Source organism: Eleginops maclovinus, chromosome 21 (genome assembly GCF_036324505.1).
Source record: "Eleginops maclovinus isolate JMC-PN-2008 ecotype Puerto Natales chromosome 21, JC_Emac_rtc_rv5, whole genome shotgun sequence".
NCBI classification, from domain to species: domain Eukaryota; kingdom Metazoa; phylum Chordata; class Actinopteri; order Perciformes; family Eleginopidae; genus Eleginops; species Eleginops maclovinus.
This window is the reverse complement of record NC_086369.1, coordinates 3498987-3518852: the sequence shown is the minus strand read 5'-3', so window position 1 is coordinate 3518852 and position 19866 is coordinate 3498987. Positions and strand designations below refer to the sequence as shown.

The 19866-nt window shown below is 43.4% G+C and overlaps 1 protein-coding gene across 2 annotated transcripts in view; it reads right to left on the bottom strand.

Annotated features, from left to right (window-relative positions):
• drosha (drosha ribonuclease III) overlaps nucleotides 1-19866 on the bottom strand; it is a 73672-nt gene that overhangs the window by 874 nt on the left and 52932 nt on the right. For both annotated transcript variants that reach the window (XM_063912376.1, XM_063912377.1), the window contains exons 26-31: nucleotides 16288-16393; nucleotides 14719-14860; nucleotides 12622-12704; nucleotides 10658-10761; nucleotides 7112-7204; nucleotides 6157-6203 (exon numbers count right to left, since the gene is read on the bottom strand). In XM_063912376.1, coding sequence (XP_063768446.1) covers nucleotides 6157-6203; nucleotides 7112-7204; nucleotides 10658-10761; nucleotides 12622-12704; nucleotides 14719-14860; nucleotides 16288-16393 — 575 coding nt within the window. The remainder of the gene's footprint in view (nucleotides 1-6156; nucleotides 6204-7111; nucleotides 7205-10657; nucleotides 10762-12621; nucleotides 12705-14718; nucleotides 14861-16287; nucleotides 16394-19866) is intronic.

The window sequence follows — 19866 nt, the reverse complement described above, 5'->3', positions numbered from 1 at the left end:
ATGTTGTGATTTCATTAATAATGATAATGTAACAAGAAATTAGACAAGCCTTGTTTGGTTTCAGCACAATGACTGGGAGATCTGATAACATAATTACAAGTGAACATTTCTAAATGAGATCTGTAATAAGATGGTGGCAGCAGAGCAAATAATACAGAGACACCCCCTGATGGGGCGGTAACGTATGGGTAGATACTAAATCACTTCCTCATCCTGCAGTCTGATCACAGATGATCTATACACGCTTTTAAAGGTCTCATGCCTTAAACACTCAAATATAAAACTGCTGAACTTCTTTTTTAAAACAAAAAGCTCAACTTACTCTCAACTCTCCATCAAGAAAGACATTTGCTACCAAGCACACATTGCCCTGTGGTACTTAGTCCAGCAAAAAGGAATGGTTTGGTCTTACAAATGTCAGGATACAGTGAAAATGAAGATTCCCTTAAATCCAATCTGACATATTCAAACTATAATTACAAATGACTTGAAAAGACAACAAATATACTATAGTACAGGAAGCACGCTTTTTGTTTTGCATTTTAACTTTGGAAACGACAGACAGCTTTTTCCGTTAAATCGATGGATGAACGAAGTATCTAGATGCAACTTAGAAATACAAATTGGAATTATTATTACTGAATATTCTTTTTGGATGTTTTCTTCCATCGATCTTTTATACAGCTGTGTAATATATAAAATAGTTTGAAAAAATCACTAAATCTGAGAGTCCAACATAACATCTGAACCGCGAAACATTACAATGCTAAAACAGGGAAGAGCTACCAACTGTTTCAGCTTGGTAACATAGTAGGATTTCCCTTCCCATGGAGGAATGTAGAAACCTTCAGAGTTAGAAAAACATTGACCAAGTTTGGAGATACCTTTGGTTTAACAGGACAGGGACGAGCGGCTTTATTTCCCAGCTCTGACAGAGTTCACCCCCCTGACCCGTCAGGCAGCGCTGCTTGGAATTCTGTTATTCAGAGCCGAGGTAATTTCCCGTTAAGTGTTTATTAGTGTGTCTCTCCACCGCACTCTTCAATTTAAAACAGCACGCCTGACAGAGACCCGGTGGTTTGTGTCAACTCGCTGAGTCACAAATTTGACTGTGCACTTTTTCCAGTCACTGACCGTGACCGATGCAGACCTAAACAAATTAAAATCCCTCTTTCAATACTTTTTCTCCCACAGAAGTTTTAAAGTCGATCTGTGATGGAAAATGGAGAGGACCCTCAAGGATTCTCCTTCCGGCCTCTCTGTGACGGCTTTATTATACACAGTGTACTTCGGAAGAGTTTCAACAGCTGCACTTTTTTATATTTTGGCTCTGTACTTTGGTATGTTTAGTTGGAAGTAAGAGGCAAAAGAGTAGTTAGACACAACTCTTTAAAGACATAATCTTCAAATGTAAAGTAACAAATGATAACAAAACATTAGTGTCTGGTCCTCATCTGATTCAAATGTTCCTGCTCGTATTCTTTCAAAAAAGGTTCCCTAGTACAGATTTAAACCTCACACGTTTGTTTTTATTCCAAACCAAATGTCCTGCAGTACAAAAGAGAACAACAGAAAACGTGTCACAGTCTAAATACTGTAGGAAGTGTATATCATCCTCCGATAATTGGGCAAATTTAATTATTACTATTGTCCAGACAGTGGACTCACGGCTGATAATATGGCGCCTCAGGGTTTGCGCCAACGATTACACGATCTGGTGTGGATATTGAGTTTACTCGGAAACGGCTGGTGAAGAGCCATAACCACGGTCGGAGAAACACACCGCAGGAGCAGAAGTTAAAACGCTTCTCACATGTTGGAGCGACACATTATCCATCTGCTCAGCTCCCTCGCTGCTGCCGAAGCGCTCTGAGTTGGTGTATCAGTCGTTGCAGCACTCCAATGGTTTATTTATAAACGGCCTCATCTAATGTCCAATTAAGAGCACATTTAGAACTTTTTTCAGAGTGTTTCCGGGGTTAAATGACTGAGATGTGAGAATTCATTAATCACTCGAGTCATTAATCAAGTTGGAAATGCACTTTGCGAGCATCCTTCCACAACAATGGACATTTGAGTTTCACAAAGGGCTGAGGGACCATTGAAATGTGACTCATAGGGAGGGCTTTTAATATAGACATAAGGAACATGTCTGGAAAGAGCTGTTAGAAATGTCATTTTATCCAAAAATGTAGGCTATTATATATTTGATCTGCTGCTTGCGATTACAATTTTACAGTAGTTTTTGTACCTGATGTTTACCAGTTTTTGGGGGAAAAGAATGTTAAAAGATATGACACAAGAACACAATCAATTGTATCCCTTTGTTGGTTGGACCCAAAATGTAATTTGAAGAAGTAACCTTGAGTAGTAACTAATATGCTCAGGTATTTCAGTGATGTTTTTGGACTGAATAATATTCGTCCTCAGAGCATCACATTCTTCAGCTGGTTGGAAGAGGAATTGCCTTTAGGAGGTATGTTAGTTGTTTGTGGTTCTCAGAAATCTGATGGAACGGTAAATAGTGGAATTCACATGATGTTTGAGGTGTACTCTTCCTCGTGCTACACTGTTATTCCTCATTATGACAACTGAAAGGAATCTTGCAAGATAACAGCAGATCCTATTAAAAAACGGGGGAACATAAAACAAATATTCAGAGGGAAATTTGAGACTCACAAATACAAGCACAATTTCAATATGCTTTTGGCGGGTAAGAATACTTGGTAAGCCTTGGAGAGAAAACGACATATTGCAGTTAAACTATGGAAATCACCGGCATTTTTCCCTCGGAGATGACTAGAGAATAACCCACTCGAGGGGAGAGGAAAAAAAGCTCTGGCCGTTTACATTGTTTAACATGCGGCACAAGAGCAACAACGACGAATAGGGCTTGTTGAAGAATACACAAGGCTTTTCATTTCAGTCTGTGATGGGCATCGCAAAGACATACTGGCGTTCTGGCGAATCTTTGAGGACTGCGCGCTCCGCATACTGATCACTTTGGTTTCCGCACTTAACTCTGCTGGGGTCTTTTGTTTATCGACAATGCGGTAATTCCTCTCAAGAACGGAGGTTGCGGCCTTGAGATTCAGGGTGTAGTTGCTCTTGGCCTCGGACAACAACGTGGCCTGTTGTGCCCGCCGACAGCAGCGGTGGCGAATCGCGCGCTCACACGGCAGCTGGATGTGGAATCTGTGATGAGGGATCAGCACAGGACATACAGTGTCCTTTCACTCGGGCATTCACTATTCAGCCTCGGCTCAGGCTGTGAGACGACTCCACAATGGACTCGGAGTCTATCACTTAAAGCTGGCAGCAGTCAGCGAGCCGATGGAGCACCTGTATAGCGGAGCCGATGAAGGGATTTCCCCGCCGTGCCAAAGGCCAAACAAAAGCCTCAAGCCATTGAAAATAGACCCTGCATACTGTACTCTACTTTGCCTCTATCCGTCCAATGCTTTTTATCCGGAGATTAAGGGGTTTAGAGAAAGCAGAGGAGAAACCAAGTCCCCTTCCAGCTACATCCTTCTCTTATTCAACAGATATTGCATTGTTTGCGAAACAAGCAGCTGCGAGGAAGCTAAGAGAAACAGGAAGGGGCGGGGGCTGAGTCTTGGAGAGTGACTTTAAACAGAAACAGTGCTATCTGTAAGGATGAATGATAAATGGTTAAGCCCTTTCCATGTATATTTGATGCAGCCCTACACCAAAAGGTGCGTGGAGCCTCAGGGTTTGGGAAGCTCTGCAGTCTTCCACTCGCAGACAGCGCTCAGAAACTCTCGGCTCAATTTGTTTGCACTCATCTTCCTCCCAGCCCAGGCCTTGGGACCTTTAATTCTGCCATGACGGGTACAGGCAGGAGACTGTCAAAAAACGTGGGCCATCATAAAATGTAATGTGGATCAGCCGAGCCACCAGCGGTTCGGCTGCAGACAACACACACACCAAACATTGGGCCCCGGCTCTCTGTAATGAGCTCTGAGCTGTCTGACTGAACACAGCCATGTCTTTCACCTCCCCGACACTGCCGGGTTCCTGTCTGCCAGGGAAAACTCTGCAGCAGAAACAAAAAGACAAAAGTTCAATCCTGCTCAAAGCGCTCCTGACACTCGAGGAGGCCTTAAATAAAACATGGAAATGAATCCTGACATGTTGCGGGGAGGTGATTTCGATCCGAGTGTAACACGAGCTAGGGCTGTTGTACGAGAGGAGTAATGGTTCAGCCGATGCTGCAGTGAGGGCCAACAAGACAATCAATGAGGAATTACATGACACCAGGGCTAATGTCGTTGATTAGTCTTGCTATGGGAACAAATGAAGCGAGGCTCTTGACAATCACATGAGAGACAATGCGGCTCCAACAGGAGGCGATGAGTCTCGCTGTATAAGCTCATGGTCAGGAGACGGTCATCATACAAGAGGGTGTTTGAACCCTGCTCCCTTACACATTTACCTCATAAAGTTTCATCCATCTGTATAAAGCTTCTTCACACTGTACCTTACATTTATATTCAATTTGAAATGCTAATCCTTGCACACTTAATGTTATTAACACCCTACTTTTACATTTGGTTAGCTGTAATTCTGCCCTCTATAGTGATCATTTGACAGATCGTCTTCAGATTTGTATCTTCTGAAGTATATATTTTACTCTTCAGGTCTGATTTGTTTCCCCCTTTGAGATATTTGTTTGATATATTTGTTCTTTTTCATTTCCACATTATGTGCTCACAAACCTGGTTATATATAGAGAGCAGCCTTTTACTAATTACAAAAATCAAATCATTTCCAGTCTCACCTCCGGTCCTGAGTGAGAGGACTTTGAGCTGAGGGGTGAGTTATAAAGTGGCAGCTTTAAATTAAGTGACAATACAAAGTCAAACAAAGCCCTCAAACTAGAAACATTTTGTGCCTGAAGGAAAGGAGATTTGAAGAGATGATTTTAAATTAACTGACCTTTTACAAGGCATTGCTAATCTAGTCACATGAAACAGCAATTTATGAGGGGGGAAATGTTCATTTACTAGCAATGAGCATCTATCAATCATGGTGACAGAGGTGTACACTGGGGAGAGGAAATGGGACGAATTAAGGGAAGGGAGGAAGACACACGAGAGTGAGTGTGTGCACTGAACTACGCCCCCTGATAAGGAGGGAGGGAGAGGGGGAGCCAAATGCAGAGGGAGACCGAGGGAGCGGCTTTAAATAATACCAGCATAACGCTAATGTTTCATAAAAAGCTAAAGCCTGGGCGCACAAACAGTATCAATCACAAATGGCTGGAGGACCCATTTGTGAGCCAAATGAAATCACAGTTTCACCCCCCTGCCCTTTGCAAGTTCTGCAGGCCTGTTCCAACAAAGCCATTTGTGCTCAACTCCATCTAATTAGTTGAGTAAAGAACAAATCGTACATTTGATTAATGTGCAGGTCACAGTGATAGCAAGCAAGAGACAGGCCAAAAAATGCACTCAAACACACTCCCGACTCTTTACCCACTAATGTATCCTCTGGTATTTTGCATTGACATCCATATGCATTGAGAATAAGCGGGACGGGAGATGATAGGAGCGGCTCGTGGATGTGTTTCTGAGAGCCCTGTAATTGTATTTTTTTACTTGGCAAAGAACGCGACATTGTAAAAAAAGGAAAACACACTTTCTATTCTCCTTAAGTGGCGGCTGATGACAAGATGAAAAACAGCCGAGGAGTGAAGCCGCACTTCTTCAAATGTGAAGAGGCCCGCTGAGCACCACAGAGTTGCTCAGAGGATAATGCTCCGCTCTCATGGTCTTTAAAGGACTCCAAAACACAACCAAAAAACAGGAACTTTGCGCGCCGGCCCTCAACAGTAACTTCCTGCCGTCTCTTGGGATGATAGACGTGGTGGAGGACACTTAGCTGTCCCCCGTCCTTGTTTTATTGGTTCTCCATCTCTGGCTGCGCCCCATGGCTGTGCTCTGGGCTAGCACTTCAAACAGCCTAATGTCCTATATGTCGCCGCCAACCGGCTGGTCCTACCACAGCTCCCTGCCAGCCATCTTGCATACTCTACCGCCAAGGCTAATATACAACACTGTGGCAAAGCGTGTGAGAGGCTTAAAGTGCGTGTGCGTGTGTGTGTGTGTGTGTGTGTGTTGCCAAACAACTCACATTTTTCGAGCGCATCCATCGCAGCTCCCATTTCCGCCTGTTGGATGCTAGATAAATAATATTGTAAAAACGAGACAAAGAGAAAAGAGTGAGAGAGGTCTTTAGAATAATCAAAATGTCCCTTTTTTTCAAAATTCTTTCAAATAAACAGGCCCAATATTGAGAGGATTATCAAAAGTGCTTTATATCTGGTTTGAAAGAGCCCTTCCGACTAACAATTGCAGGTAACATTTGAAAAAGGTAAGCCTGCTGGCGCTGGGCACTGTTTACGTCCCTCGTATATTCTCTGCGCCGCCTGATCAGAGCCCGCGGTGGAGGTGGCTGGGAGCTTAAGTCATGTAAATACAAAAACAGTAAGCTGTCAGAGATCCTATGGAAGGGACAAACTTATCGCCAGCTTAGAGCAAGAGGGAGCGCTTTCAAGTAGGGTGCTGTGGAGGGGAATTTTCACATGTGTGACTGTGTTGGGGGGGGGGGGGGGTTGAAAGATGTTTGATGGATTTACGTTTCATTTCTGGCGGGCTCAGCTGCAGCTTTATTGTCAACCCTCTAACCCTGAAAAGGCATTTGCACAGAGATTCACTTTCTTTACTTTACAAAAGCGGGAATGTGTGAGCGCGCACAAAAGGTGTGCAGTCACACACAAACACAAACATCCCGCTGTGAACACAATATCCAAGGTAGAGCAGAAAGAGCCGCAGATAAAGTGTCGCCTGGTGACAAACTCGCTTTGCACAAAGTGATATTTCCATAACACAATTTACGTAGAATCAATAATGAATCGATTCATTTTCATTCTGCACAATGTCTCTCCCAATAGAATAGGCCAACGAGAGCTTAATTGCTATAATAAACACCATCAATAAAGCACAGCCATTATTCTCCAGCTCATTAGCGGAGCATTGAGAAGTGCAGCTCCTTGTCCTGTTGTGTCTTATTATACTGTCTCACTCACCTTGGGCCTTTGCCGCAGCCGATCCGCTCCCCTTTGAAATACACAGCGACGGTGTAGGTGCGGGCGTGAGAGGGCCCCACCGTCTGCAGGGTCCTGCACATTCAAACACAGAAATATGAGATGACAAGGAGGAGGGTAGAGTTGAGGAATAATAATACTACCCAGGAGAAAGGACACAAGGACACTGAAGGAATCGAATTAACGAGAAAAAAGGGAGGTGAGGAAAAACAGGTTTTGAATTGGAACAAATATAATTCATCTCAAGCGGCGGGCTGAGGGGAGGAGAGCTTTGATCCCGTAGCGTGTTTTAAAAGCGCGTGGAAGCCATCTGAGGGGACTATAAACAACTTATAAAGCATTCCCAACTCCCCACACCCATCATCTTCAGATACCACGATCTGTTAAAAAAAGACATGTTGGGAGAGGAGCTGCAATGAAAGAATGACAATAGTCTTTGAGGGACCCACGAGTCTTTGGTGCGCTAGAAGGGTAAACAATGAGGAAGCTTAAGTGGGACTAAGGAAGCTACGAGAAGAGAATATCACGACTCATCCACAGATGCACCTCATTTAGGAGAGGGGGGGGGTGGAATAAAGCTGTCAATGTTGTTACAGTTCTGCAGGGACAGAAGAACAAGACAGCAGACAAAACTTGAGAGATGTTTGAAATGTTAACATTAGCATAAACATCTCAGGCCCAAGCTGTGAGTCACCTAAATTATTCACAGACAATTTACTTATTTCAGGAGAGAGATCCATATTTAATGCAATGTGGTCACTTATGACACTTTATCAATAATTCAGCCCCCTTTCTCACTTACAAATGAAGCACATAGGACGTGTGCAGCAAATAAGACTCTGATGGGCCACGTTTTAGCCAAATCTCAACAGGGAGAGTGTGTCACTTGGAATTATCAGCCGGTTAAAATAACCCGAAAAAGGAAAAAAAGTGTGAGCCGAGGTCTGCTTCAAGGCTGCACACAGATGGAAGTGTGCAGGGGGAAGAAATGGCACCGCAGAGGGCCCGAACGTGCTTTAGCGTGCACTAAAAGCAGCTACTTACTGACTCAGGCCTTTCCCTGCACAATGTGAGAGAGTGAGTGTGTGTGTTTGTGTGTGTGTGTGTGTGTGTGTGCTCCCTGGTGTGTCCTGGCAGCCGTGATGTACAGTAGAGTGATGGTGCCGGGGTTGAGGTGCGAATCTGTCATCGGCCAGACACATTCACCAGGGAACCTTTAGCAGAGGGCTCGGTGCATTAACTCCCCCCCCCCCTCCTCCTCTCTGTGTCCTTTCCTGCCCTCCCTCGGTCATTTAGTCTCTTTCACTGTGACTCACACTCTCATCTCACCCTCTGTTTCTGTACTCTTCACAGTTGTAAACAAATTCAAGCGGACCCTTAAGGAAGGTCTGATTTGGCGCCAACTACTCCTGCATGGGGGGGGGGTCTATGATTCTGGCTTATCGACCAGCCGGTCATCTGACGAGGTGGCTCAAGATCATCGGCTGTGTATTCAGGACAAAGTCAGTAGTGATTATCCTCTCGGCTGTACAAATAAAATAAAAAATAAACTAATTCTTTGTGTGTGTGAAATGCCTCCATTGGACTCCTGTATTTACTGCTGCGACAGTGACATTACTACCTCAGACAGAACAATAACAAGAGGAGCGCTGAAAGGATATTTCAAATAAATACCAGGAAGAGACACTGAGTGGATGCCGGATTGTGGAGCTCATTGTAAATAAAACCGCTCCGACTCACACTGCCCTTGTGCGTACCGCTGACCCCCCTTTTTTTCCTCTCAGAGAAAAACATTGTTTGTCAGTTTCCATGGCGACAAACACGCTGCTTCATGGCAGCCCTCAAAAGCATTCTGTCAAATGACACTTGCTCCTCGACCTTTTGTCAAATAAGAGGTCTCTTTGGGGGTGTTTATACATCACAACAACAGAGACCTTTACACGGCTATTCACAATGTTCAGAGCGCACGCTGCTGAAAATTAGGTTTGTGCCATTTCATCTCCCAATGTGTGTTTTGGACCGTGTGATGCCTGACTGAATACATCTCAACTGTGGGCTGGGTCACAATGAAGAGAGGGACCAGATCTTATGTTTGGTTTTGCAGCGTAGACGAGTGTATGCATGTTTAGGTTACATCAGGGCATCGACAGCTAAAGTTAGAAAACACACCTGTATAATAAATCATATCGGAGCGGACTCAACTTAGGTGCGCTTTCTGTGATGGATGTCATGCCTTCACACTAACGCCGTGGCTACACTGGACGTGCAACTGAAGCGCAGCTCATGTTGAGCGCAGGTTCTGCAGAATGTATCATTTTACTGGCTCCACCGGCAGCGCACATACAGCGCACGTACGGCGCAACGCACAGGCAAAACAAGCCTTTCGTTGTCTTCAGTTTTTGGATCCATCACGACAACAGTGAAACTGCAACACCGAGTTTGTGTTTCATCCATCGATCGTCTGTCGTTATCTTATCTGTAGGCTGCATAATTTGGCTAATGAATTTTGACAACAGATATCTCCATGGCAACTTGTCTATCAGAGTCTCCGGTGAAAGGAACATTTATTTACTTCATGTATACCGGTAGTTGAATAAAAAAAAAACATACAGACATGTCCTGACCCATTTCTCTGTAAAAAGGGTCGTGCACACCCCGCGCAAACAAATATAAGTAGAAGACTGGTCTATTTTAGCAAATCTGCGCGGCCCTTACGGAGCACTTGCGCGCCGCTCTCACGTCTGGTCTCACCACTTTCATTGATTACAATGGAATCTATTGATGCAACGTGCGCTCAACGTGCGCTCAACGTGCGCTCAACGTGCGCTCAACGTGCGCTCAACGTGCGCTGCGCTTCAGTTGCCGTCCAGTGTAGCCACGGCGTAACACAGCAACAGTGTCAGTTTGTTACTATGGAAACAAAGTGTTAAGAGTAAATGAATAAACGACAAAGATAGAAGTCGTTCTATTTTCTCAAAGCTTAAATTACATTACAATCTATCATTTATAGAATTGGGCGCTAAATGAATATAATATGAAAATATACGTCCTTTGATTTCTATGGCTGTCTCTGATGCTTGGGGATAATTGAAAGATTTCTGAGTGACTCAACTAATACAAAAAGTTGGGAGTGTTTTAAAACGAATTGGCAACGAAGCAGAAATAAGTTTGTAATAGCAATGTAATAGAAGATAAAAACAACAAAGTAAGGTGAGATTATTCTCTGGAAGACATGGATACATAGATGAAAAGGAAAACTAGTTCAAATCTCTTACAGGAATGGATAAACAGTTACAAGTGTTGGTTTGAGTAGTGGATACACGGTGAGCTCAAAGTGAAGGCCGTGTTTACTGTAGTTTCAAAAGGTGTTTTTTTTGTGAGCAGCAAAGTCCCCCTCATATTACATGGACAATATACAACCCTAAACCCAGGGGATACAAAATGTCACTCATGGGGGAGAAAATGATTGTTTAACTGTCTATAATTTAACACCAGAGCTAGCTGCAAATAGCTGCTGTGTTTTCTTACTTGTACAGAGGGATGTCAGGCTCCTTGCCCTCCGTCCTCAGGGTCAAACAGCACTGCTGCAGCTGGGACTTTGGGTCGTTCCAGTCCTGGTTGAGAATAAATTCCTACAACACACAAAAACCCACATGTAATAAAACCACTTCTTTCATCGAATCAGAAACAAGAAAATCATCCGCAGATCTTTCCTGCGGCCGCTCATGCTTTTATTTCATTCTTGCCGTGACCCCCTTCGAACCATTTGTCCCCTCTTTCTTTTGCACTCACTTATTTGCTCACTCCCTGACTGGCTCTCCATCTGTGTCTTTACGGTGAGTACAAATCACAGGCTACTTAAGACAAAAGCCAATCCCCGGCCAGATATAAAGAGCGTCTGGGAGTCTCCCAGGTGTGCAGCCCTGATACATTTCTCTTATCCAAGGGGGACTTCTAAAAGCCCTTCCATTAACAGGGAGGCAGCCTAGTCATAAAAAGGCAGACTTTGAATCCAGAACTGTCTGCTCCTATTAATTTTCTACAAAGAGTGCTTCTGCTTCTGTTGCTCGCACTCTCCTACTCTCGCTTTACTGCCACCCCCCCGCTACTCCTCCATCCCTACCGTTCTTGCTTTGGCGCTTTTACTTCCCTTTCTCTCTGGGGGGCCTCTACACCCCTTTAGCCTAAAGCCGAGAAATTACAGTGTTTTCAAAAGAGCAGCTATATGCTACGCAGTTTTTTCTTCAGCGCTGTATTTCGTAAGGAAAAAAGGGGAACATAAGGGAAGCAGCGTTTATGTCCCTGCGTTTGCCTCTCTTTTCCTGTCCAAATTGGATGAAGCAGCACAGTTTGCAACACTGTGGTTTCCAGCAGGCTGTGTTAGGAGACTAGCTGGCTGTTTCACAACTTTCTCTTGGAAGTGGAAATGAGGTGCTCTCTTGCAGCGACCATGACGCAAAGCTCAGCTCCTCCAGAGCCGGGGATTCTCCCTGGAGAGGCACACCAAGACAGCAATTAGCATGGTATATCAGACCGCTGCAGCAGCTTCACAAGGAGAGGTCCGCGCTGTGTGGGTATACGAGCCAGTGTGTATGCACATGCCCATTTAGGTATGAGCAGTGTGATGTATGGTACATTTACTCCAGTATTGGACTGAAGGGAACTTTTACTTCACTCAAGTATTTTTATTTTATGCTACTATATACCTCTACTCCTCTACAATTTTGAAACCAACATTTACATTTTTACTCCACTACATTTGCCGAATAAGTTACTTTACAGATTCGGATTATAAGCTTATACAAAATGTGAATAAAAACATTTAAAAACAATATGTATTTATAGGTATCCAGCAGCTTTACAAAGTAGCTCCACCTTTCACAGCTGTGATGAACACATACATGCACGAAAATACAAAAATCCAGTAATTGTAAATAATTCTAAAATGGGACAAAAAGTTCCAAAAGTAAAAGTACTTACTGTCCTTAAGTCATTTTTGATGCCAATACTTACTGTTTGTCTACTTAAGTAAGATTTTACATGCAGGATTTATACTTGTGACAGTGTTTTTCCACTGTAGTATTCCAACTTTTACTCAAGCAGAATATCTGAGTAGTTCTTACACCCCTGGGTATGAGACAGTATGTGATAGTTTCCCAGCCGCAGCTCTATTAATGTTCGTCTCTTCTATTTATATTCGGACAATCTAATGATTTCCAGGACTCCAGAAGTGGACACTGTCAACAGCCAAACATGAAAGACTGACAACACCACAAGCTTCCTATTTAAAAAGGAGACTAAAATAGTGATCAAGTCAGCGAGTCATTCTACAGCCGAGCACCACTTCGGGCCTCGCGTCGATGGCCGGGGCCATTAGGTCCCGGCCATTAGCTCCCTCCTAATCATCTCCATGGTGCTCTCTCTACGAGGTGCCCGGCTGAGCGGCTCATTGATCAGGTGCAAGTGGTGAACGACTATCAATAGGGGCTCACCTTCAGCCGAGGGAAAAAGCAGACATTCATGAAGGTGTGCACATACTCCAGATCTTTGTCGATGTACAGCGCTGCGATGAAAGCTGCAGGAAGAACAAAATAAAGACAGTTACTGTAAACATGTATCAACTGAAGACAGTAGATGATGTGTGGCTGCTATTACGGTGGTCTCTTTTCTGGCTCTTAATTGAACCATTAACAGAGGATGGCTCACAGCAAAGTGACACAAAGTTAATGTAAACAATTGGAAAAGATGCCTCTAGTTCCCTGCCTTTTTCCCATCAAACAGGAAATTGGTAAAGCCAGGGCCACACAGAGTTCAGGGAAACATCTATATAAGATAGAACTGTATGTCAGGCTGAAATGAGAGTAACCAGCGGTCTGACTGAACGGAAAATATGTGAAATGTAAGCAGGAGGTGCTGGGTGTCATCTTCATCTCGCAGCCGTCCCTTTGTTTTCCTCTTCTATTAGCTGCCAGTGCGCTCACTCATCTCCGTGACTAAGACAGTGCAACATGAGAGGAGAATAATAGGTAATATTTCAGGAGGCCTGCTGTAGCTGCGGGGCACAACCGCTCATATGAGGAAGAGCTGCACTCATTTCCAGCGCTGACCCTCGTCCCTTTCCTGTGTCATCAACTCTGCTCTGGCCTCAACTTTGAAAGATAATTTGAAAGGCAAATGACGTGAAGCTCATGTATTAAAGTATGCCTATTGAATGCTGACCTGGAATGCGTTTTTCCTTGCTTTGTTTTTTTCCATCTTGCTGCCAATGTGGGATGCAGCACAGTCACCATGGCTGCTAGCTCTCTGTGGGTCTAATGAGGACCGCACATGGGCCCAATCCCAACTACCATGTTTCTCACCATCCGCCTCCACTAACATGATCCTCTGTTCACGTGGAGCGGTCCCTGCCTGCTCAGATAATATTACTTTGGACGAGCAAGCGACTTAAGCCTATGCTATACTTTCCTTAGAAATGAGTAGCTTCATCTGTTTGGGATTAATATCCTTAAATTAAGAAGATATCGTCTCTTCTTATATTTGAGAACATGGGGATTGGGAGAGAGGGTGTATTCATTTAAGATTTTTAAAGAATATTTCACATTTCCACACATAATTAATATGTTACCTGTGTGAACATGAAGTACATTATTTTTCAAAAACATTACAATATTAAGAATTAGGATTTTACAATGCAGTCCTCTCACACAAACCATTAACAAAAACCCACAATATTGTAATGGTATTGTTACCCCTGATTTGAATAAACAGAACTCTGACCTTCTACCTTTAATCTCACCAGGCAAAAGCTGCAACCCCGTACCGTTTAAAACATGTATGTAATAAAGAGTAGAAAGTCAAATATGCGAAACAGGCAGAGTATAACTTCTCCTCATTAAAATGTATGACATATTTAAATGGATTTGAAATATATAAGTTCTGCCTACTCACTGCTCCTGCCCTGCAGCACACGTAGAAATGGTTTTATTGTTTTGCATTTTTAAATTCAGTTCTATAGAAATGTGAAAGGAGTGAGGCTGCTGCACACATTGGCTGGGGTTTCAGGTTGAATTGTGTTCAATGCTTTAGGCATGAGCCTCTCTACCTTCCAGCCACTTTGGTTTCTATTATATCATGAAAGCAAGATATGAACTGGGCTACATCAGAGTGGATAAAACAACCACTAGACAACGATGATCATTTTCCATTCAGCTGCCAAAATGTCTTTTACCGTCCACTCCTTTAACGAGACATATTTTATTTTACGTCTTATTCTGTTCCAAAAATCTATTAGAGGTAGTCGAACACCGGGAGTAAATTATTAATTGTGGCAGCTGGTGGAAAAAGAGAAAGACAAATCATCCCTAACTGCTCCAGTCATACTAAGCACATAGGGAGCATCTTCAGCAGAGAAATGACTGTGTTTGACATCCAGCACAAAAGGGAACAAAGAAATCAATAAAGGTACTTCATGCTGCCATCTTAAACTGCACATGCTGGAGAGACATGCGACAAAAAAAGGTTGAGTAGGGGTTTCGACAGATCTATAAAGATGTTCTCTCTGCGCATTAATCAAAGGGTTGTGAACATACACTCCAACAAGTCAGCCAGAGTCTTGGTCCGCAGTGCCACGGGACGCTTGGTTTTGTCGTTGGTGATGGCGAAATCCTGCATGCCCAGCTCCTCAGCCACTTTGGCCTGCGTGCGGTTGTTCACCAGGGAACTGCGGAGAAGCTACGGACAAACAAAACATGATTAACATTTTTCAAAATACCCGTTGTTATTCCACAAACTCCCTCTGGAAGGTACTCAGGGATTTACATGCAGAAGAACTTATATAACAAACTACATTATGGCAAAAAGAGAAAAACCATGATAGGGCACCTTTAATATGCAAGTCCATTTATTGTCCAGCTCTTTAAATGCCCCCTTTAATAATTCAAATGTATATTACTAACAGGAAAATGATGGAGTCATGTCCACCCGTCAGAAATGTGCGCAAACACTACATATGTTTGCAGGGAAAGATACACAAAAACATGGAAATAGACCAAACAACGAGGAATAATTCATCAAAGAAAGAAGCGCTAATGCAGAGGAAATGTTTCAGGGAAGTTGCACGTTGCGCCGATAAATATTACATTGAGTTAGCGGATGACAACATGTTAGACTGGGTGAGGTACACTCTAAAAGGAAGAACACAAACATGTTAAATATAGCCACAAGATGCGGAAAAGAGCAAAAAGAATGCAATATGACTGTCTGAATCGCTCCTGCTGTGATGTGCCCTCCTTCACAGTCCACACGCAAGTGGACACACACACACACACGTTGAATAAGCACTTTTCTCCCCGATTTGAAATCCATTTCAGATGTACCCCATCTTGACTCTTGGGCATTGGCCTTGCAGGAGCTTTCTGTCTTTCCACGAAAAGCTTGAAGGAAGCTTTCAAACAAATGACGTCACGGCCTGCATCTATAAGGAGTGTCCGCGAATACATCTCAAAACGGCAAAAGGTTCTTATTCAGGTTTAGCACAGTTCAATCCCTGTAGCCTGGAGTAGTCGGCCTTTCTGAAGAGAAGTGCTGATGTGAAAATGAAAAGAGGGAAGATGTAATGCCGCCTGTCAGAAATTGGACTTGCATGTTCAAAGTGTGATCATTCGCTTTGTACCGGCGCCACAAGACGCGCAAGTTCTCGCACAAACGCGCAACTTCATTTTCATCCGACGCTTGACAGCTTGTGTTTCGAAAAACTCGGCAGACAAACTGTGGTATTGAAAACCACTGAACAATTTTGTCTCATGACAATACCCATCACAAGGAGGAGTACAGTGAACATACAGGCGCAGTGTGGGGCGAGCAGTGGAAGAGAGGTATTTTGTGGAAACAAGCAAAAAAAATGATGGGGGGTGAATACCTGGCTGGCACTGGGAGATTCAAAGATTGATGGGAAGGGAAGAAAAACACTCCCCCACACACACACACACAAAAGCACAGCTGCAACTTCATTTGAGGTGAACCGATGTAAGAAGCAGCATTTTTGTTCAACCTCAGAAGAAAGACAAAACACAGGTGCACCGATGCAGATAGAAAAAGAGTCCCTGTGGGCGGGGGGGAGACGGTTTTGATAACATGTTATTTAATTGATTTCTTCTTACTGTTAAATGTCCTTCGTGGTGGTCAGGGAAGTGGATGAAGAGATACTCTGTAGCCACCAGCTGCATGATAGAGTCTCCGAGGAACTCCATCCTCTGGTTGTGGCCCCTGGATAAGAGACAAAATTGAGAAAAGGACAAAAAAAAGAAGGTTATAAAAGGAAATCACAAGGGGTGAGGTGGGAGGGTACGCCAAAGTGGGGCATTAAAGGCATCAGGCTTTTAGTCCTTTTACAGTGAAGTCGGCTGATGTACATTTCACGGCCGGCCTCTGGGAGCAGCTGCACTGACAAGCTGTGTGACAACTCGGAGGCTGCCTGAAGTAGCAAAAACGTTGGGCTTTGATTGCAATTCAAATGGAGAAAAAAAAGAGAACTCGAGGGGAAGGGGAAAATACATGCTTAAAAACCTCTGGTACACCTGCCTGTCAAAATCCTAAACCCCCGTAAAAAGCCGCGAGTGTGCACACAGCTTTACTTTCAAGCTTCCGACAATTCCTGGAAAAACAGCACTGTGATACTGTACATCAGCTTTCCGCCTTTCTCCCGTCAGTGGAAAGGAAGGTCATTAATTAAACAGAATTATAGATTAGCATTGGAGATGTGGGCTGCTGCTGTGCCAGGCAGGAAGCGTTAGGTGGGGGGGCGTGAGCAGGGAGGTATATACAGCAGCAGCAGCAGCGCACATATCCATCTATAGATGCGAGCTGCTCGCAGGAGGGGGAGAGTGTGAGGATGAGAGAGCAGCATGAAGGGGTAGAAGACAAGGTAGAACACATCAAACGGGAGAAAGGTCAAAGTTTATTGTCCGATTCCTGGCGCCTCCGCCTTTTATCAGAGCCAAAGAGATGACACAGCTCTTAGAGCATCTTTACAGGGCTGCTCTGTCACTTATTGTGCTTATTAATGAATCCAATCATTGTTGTCCATGCTGAATAGATGCTAAACGTATAACAGATTAAAAATTAAAGCTCATCACAATATCCACATTGCTTATTTTGTCCGTGCAACATTCCAAAGGTGTCCAATTCACGATGTGAAACAGAGACAAATTCATGATGAGTTTGAAACCAGAGGATGTGGACATTTATTAATGAATCAATTAATTATTTGAGCTCTAATAAATCTTGGAGTTTCTGAAGAATCCAGTGATTTTCTGAGGAGGACTGCTTGCTTCTATAATCACTTCTCTCTCCCACGTTGTTGTATAAGTGTGCAGAAGACGAGGGAGGCATGAATAAAGTCTCACTTGAACCACAACAGCAGCACTTTTGGAAGAGTGCTAAAAAGTTTCTGCTGACTGACATTCAAATCTAGGATATTGCTTTTTCTTTTAGATTCATTTGTAGATTCGTTTTTGTCAATTAATCATTTAGTTAATTGCATTTCTGGAATGCGGGCTAAAAGCCCATCATAATGGGCATTGTTTTGTTGCCCAGAGTTGCAACAAAGAAATATTTGTATAATGTATTGATCTGAAGAGTAGTTTATAGAGTGCTTGATCTGAAAATGTATGAAAAATAGTAAACAATTTCCATCCTAGTTCAGCTAAATCCAAGATTATGTGTAAAAGTGTATTTTTTTCCCCGTCCAATACCTAAAGATCACCATATAAAATGTGATGTTAAGAGAAATCTCCATATTTAAGAGCCATTTTCTGACATTTGTTCATAAACTTTAATAATGAATCAAACTGGCTTGGAATTCATGTCATTTAGTCATTTGTCCACTCACCGTCCAGCTCTGCAAACGCCACTTGAATGCTCAAATGTATAATACAAACAGGAACATGTTCTGATACATGCCAGAGATGTAACACAGCGGAGCAGTTAAAGCACACACGATCAGTGAGAACTTGAAAAGCTACTTTTTACTTCACCCCGCTTTCAAGGTCCACAACTGAGCTTCATTAGGACGGAAGGGACTCTGCCTGACACGCACTCCCACATTAAAAATAATCATAGAGCTGCCTAATGAAAAGGCTCTGCCACAACACATGAGAGCGTGGAGCAGAGGAGGTTGGAAATGGAGGAGGGAATAGGAGGCCAGTGGGAGAGAACTCCGTGTTCATCCTGCTCTTCTGTACTGTACATGTGGACTTCCTTTACATCCATGCCATCATGCATACTGTATGTGAGCTGGGACGCCAGAGAGCATATGCTGAGGGGTAACAGATAGAGAAAGTGAGCTAATTCCATGTCCAATACTAGGCAGGGAGAAAGGGAATCGAGGAGTGGCAGTGAGAGAGGAGAATGCGTTTCTGTGTGAAGAGCCATTCCTTATTCACTTCAACAGCAGAGGCACAATGCTCCGGTAAGGTGGGGGAAATTGAAGTAAAGTGTGGTGCCGAGGTCTTTATCCGCCTTTGACTTTGATCTAAAATACCTTTAACAGCCCCTCTGAGGAGGCGGCGACACGCTGCCCGCTCTAAAAGAGGGGAGCACTCCATCTTTTAGGGCCATTTTTCGCCTCTCAGTTCTACGGGAAATAATGTTCGTGTTTCAGATGAGCATGCCTGTGCGAGGGTAAAACGTGTAATCCGTAGCTACTGCGTGCAATGTGTAACAGGAGAAGAGCAACATTTTAAATTTCACTGCATAAAAAAATCAATATAGATCTCAAATGGTACTTGAATATAATGAAATCTCACGGTCTCTTTTAGTAAGATTGCACTGAGCGGAGAAATAATGAAGTGTTTTGCTGCAGAGGACAACTATTGCCTTGGCTTTACAGTATGAATGATGTCAAATCTTTACAGACAAGCTATTTAATAGACTATCTAGTATTTAATGAAAACATAAATACAAGGTCTGCACAGTGGAGCTCCCTTAAGTGCAATTTATTAGCAAAGCCCAGTGTGACATTTCAGCTAAAGCTCTTCTACGGGATAACTTGTTTTATTCCAGTGCAATGCCTTTTATCGCCTTTGTGTGCACAACACTTTTTTTAATGCAAGTACTTAAAGTCTATTGGGCAAATAGTGAATTAAGTAAATATTTAGACATTCCTCGAGAATTTCATCAGGTAGCCATCCTTTGGTAGTCTGTTTATTCTGTCTATAAATACTATTTACTGACTAGTTTGAATGTTTCTGAATCTGACTCGCTTTAGTAAAATATGAATACATGTATAAATGTTTCAAAAAAGATGCCCAGCTAAATCTACTTTTATGTAGGAAATACAGAACATGAAGAGAGATGGATCCTTTTTTCACCAACAGTGAAATTCTTGCAACAGCCAGCTCTTCCTGAGAGAGGAGATAGGAAGCTCGGCGCCTGGGGGCCACAGCTCTCCATTTCTGTTGTCTGATAGTAGCCTCTGGCCTCCGCCGCCTCTAAACAGGGTCAACTCTCCTCCTTGCTACTCACGCTGCCTTCTTCTAGGGCACTCTGTCCTCTATTTCTGCATAAAGTGATAGGCTGAAGGCCAACCTGGGTGCTCTCTCCTCATCTGCCGCCTACCTCACCGTGTGACCTTCATTTCCCATATCTGACCTCGTCCTTCTCTCGGCAGCGCGTCCCACCTTGGTTTAACCTTTGGTCCGTATGGTCAGCTGTTGCTCAGTCGCAGCTGAAAAGTGGGT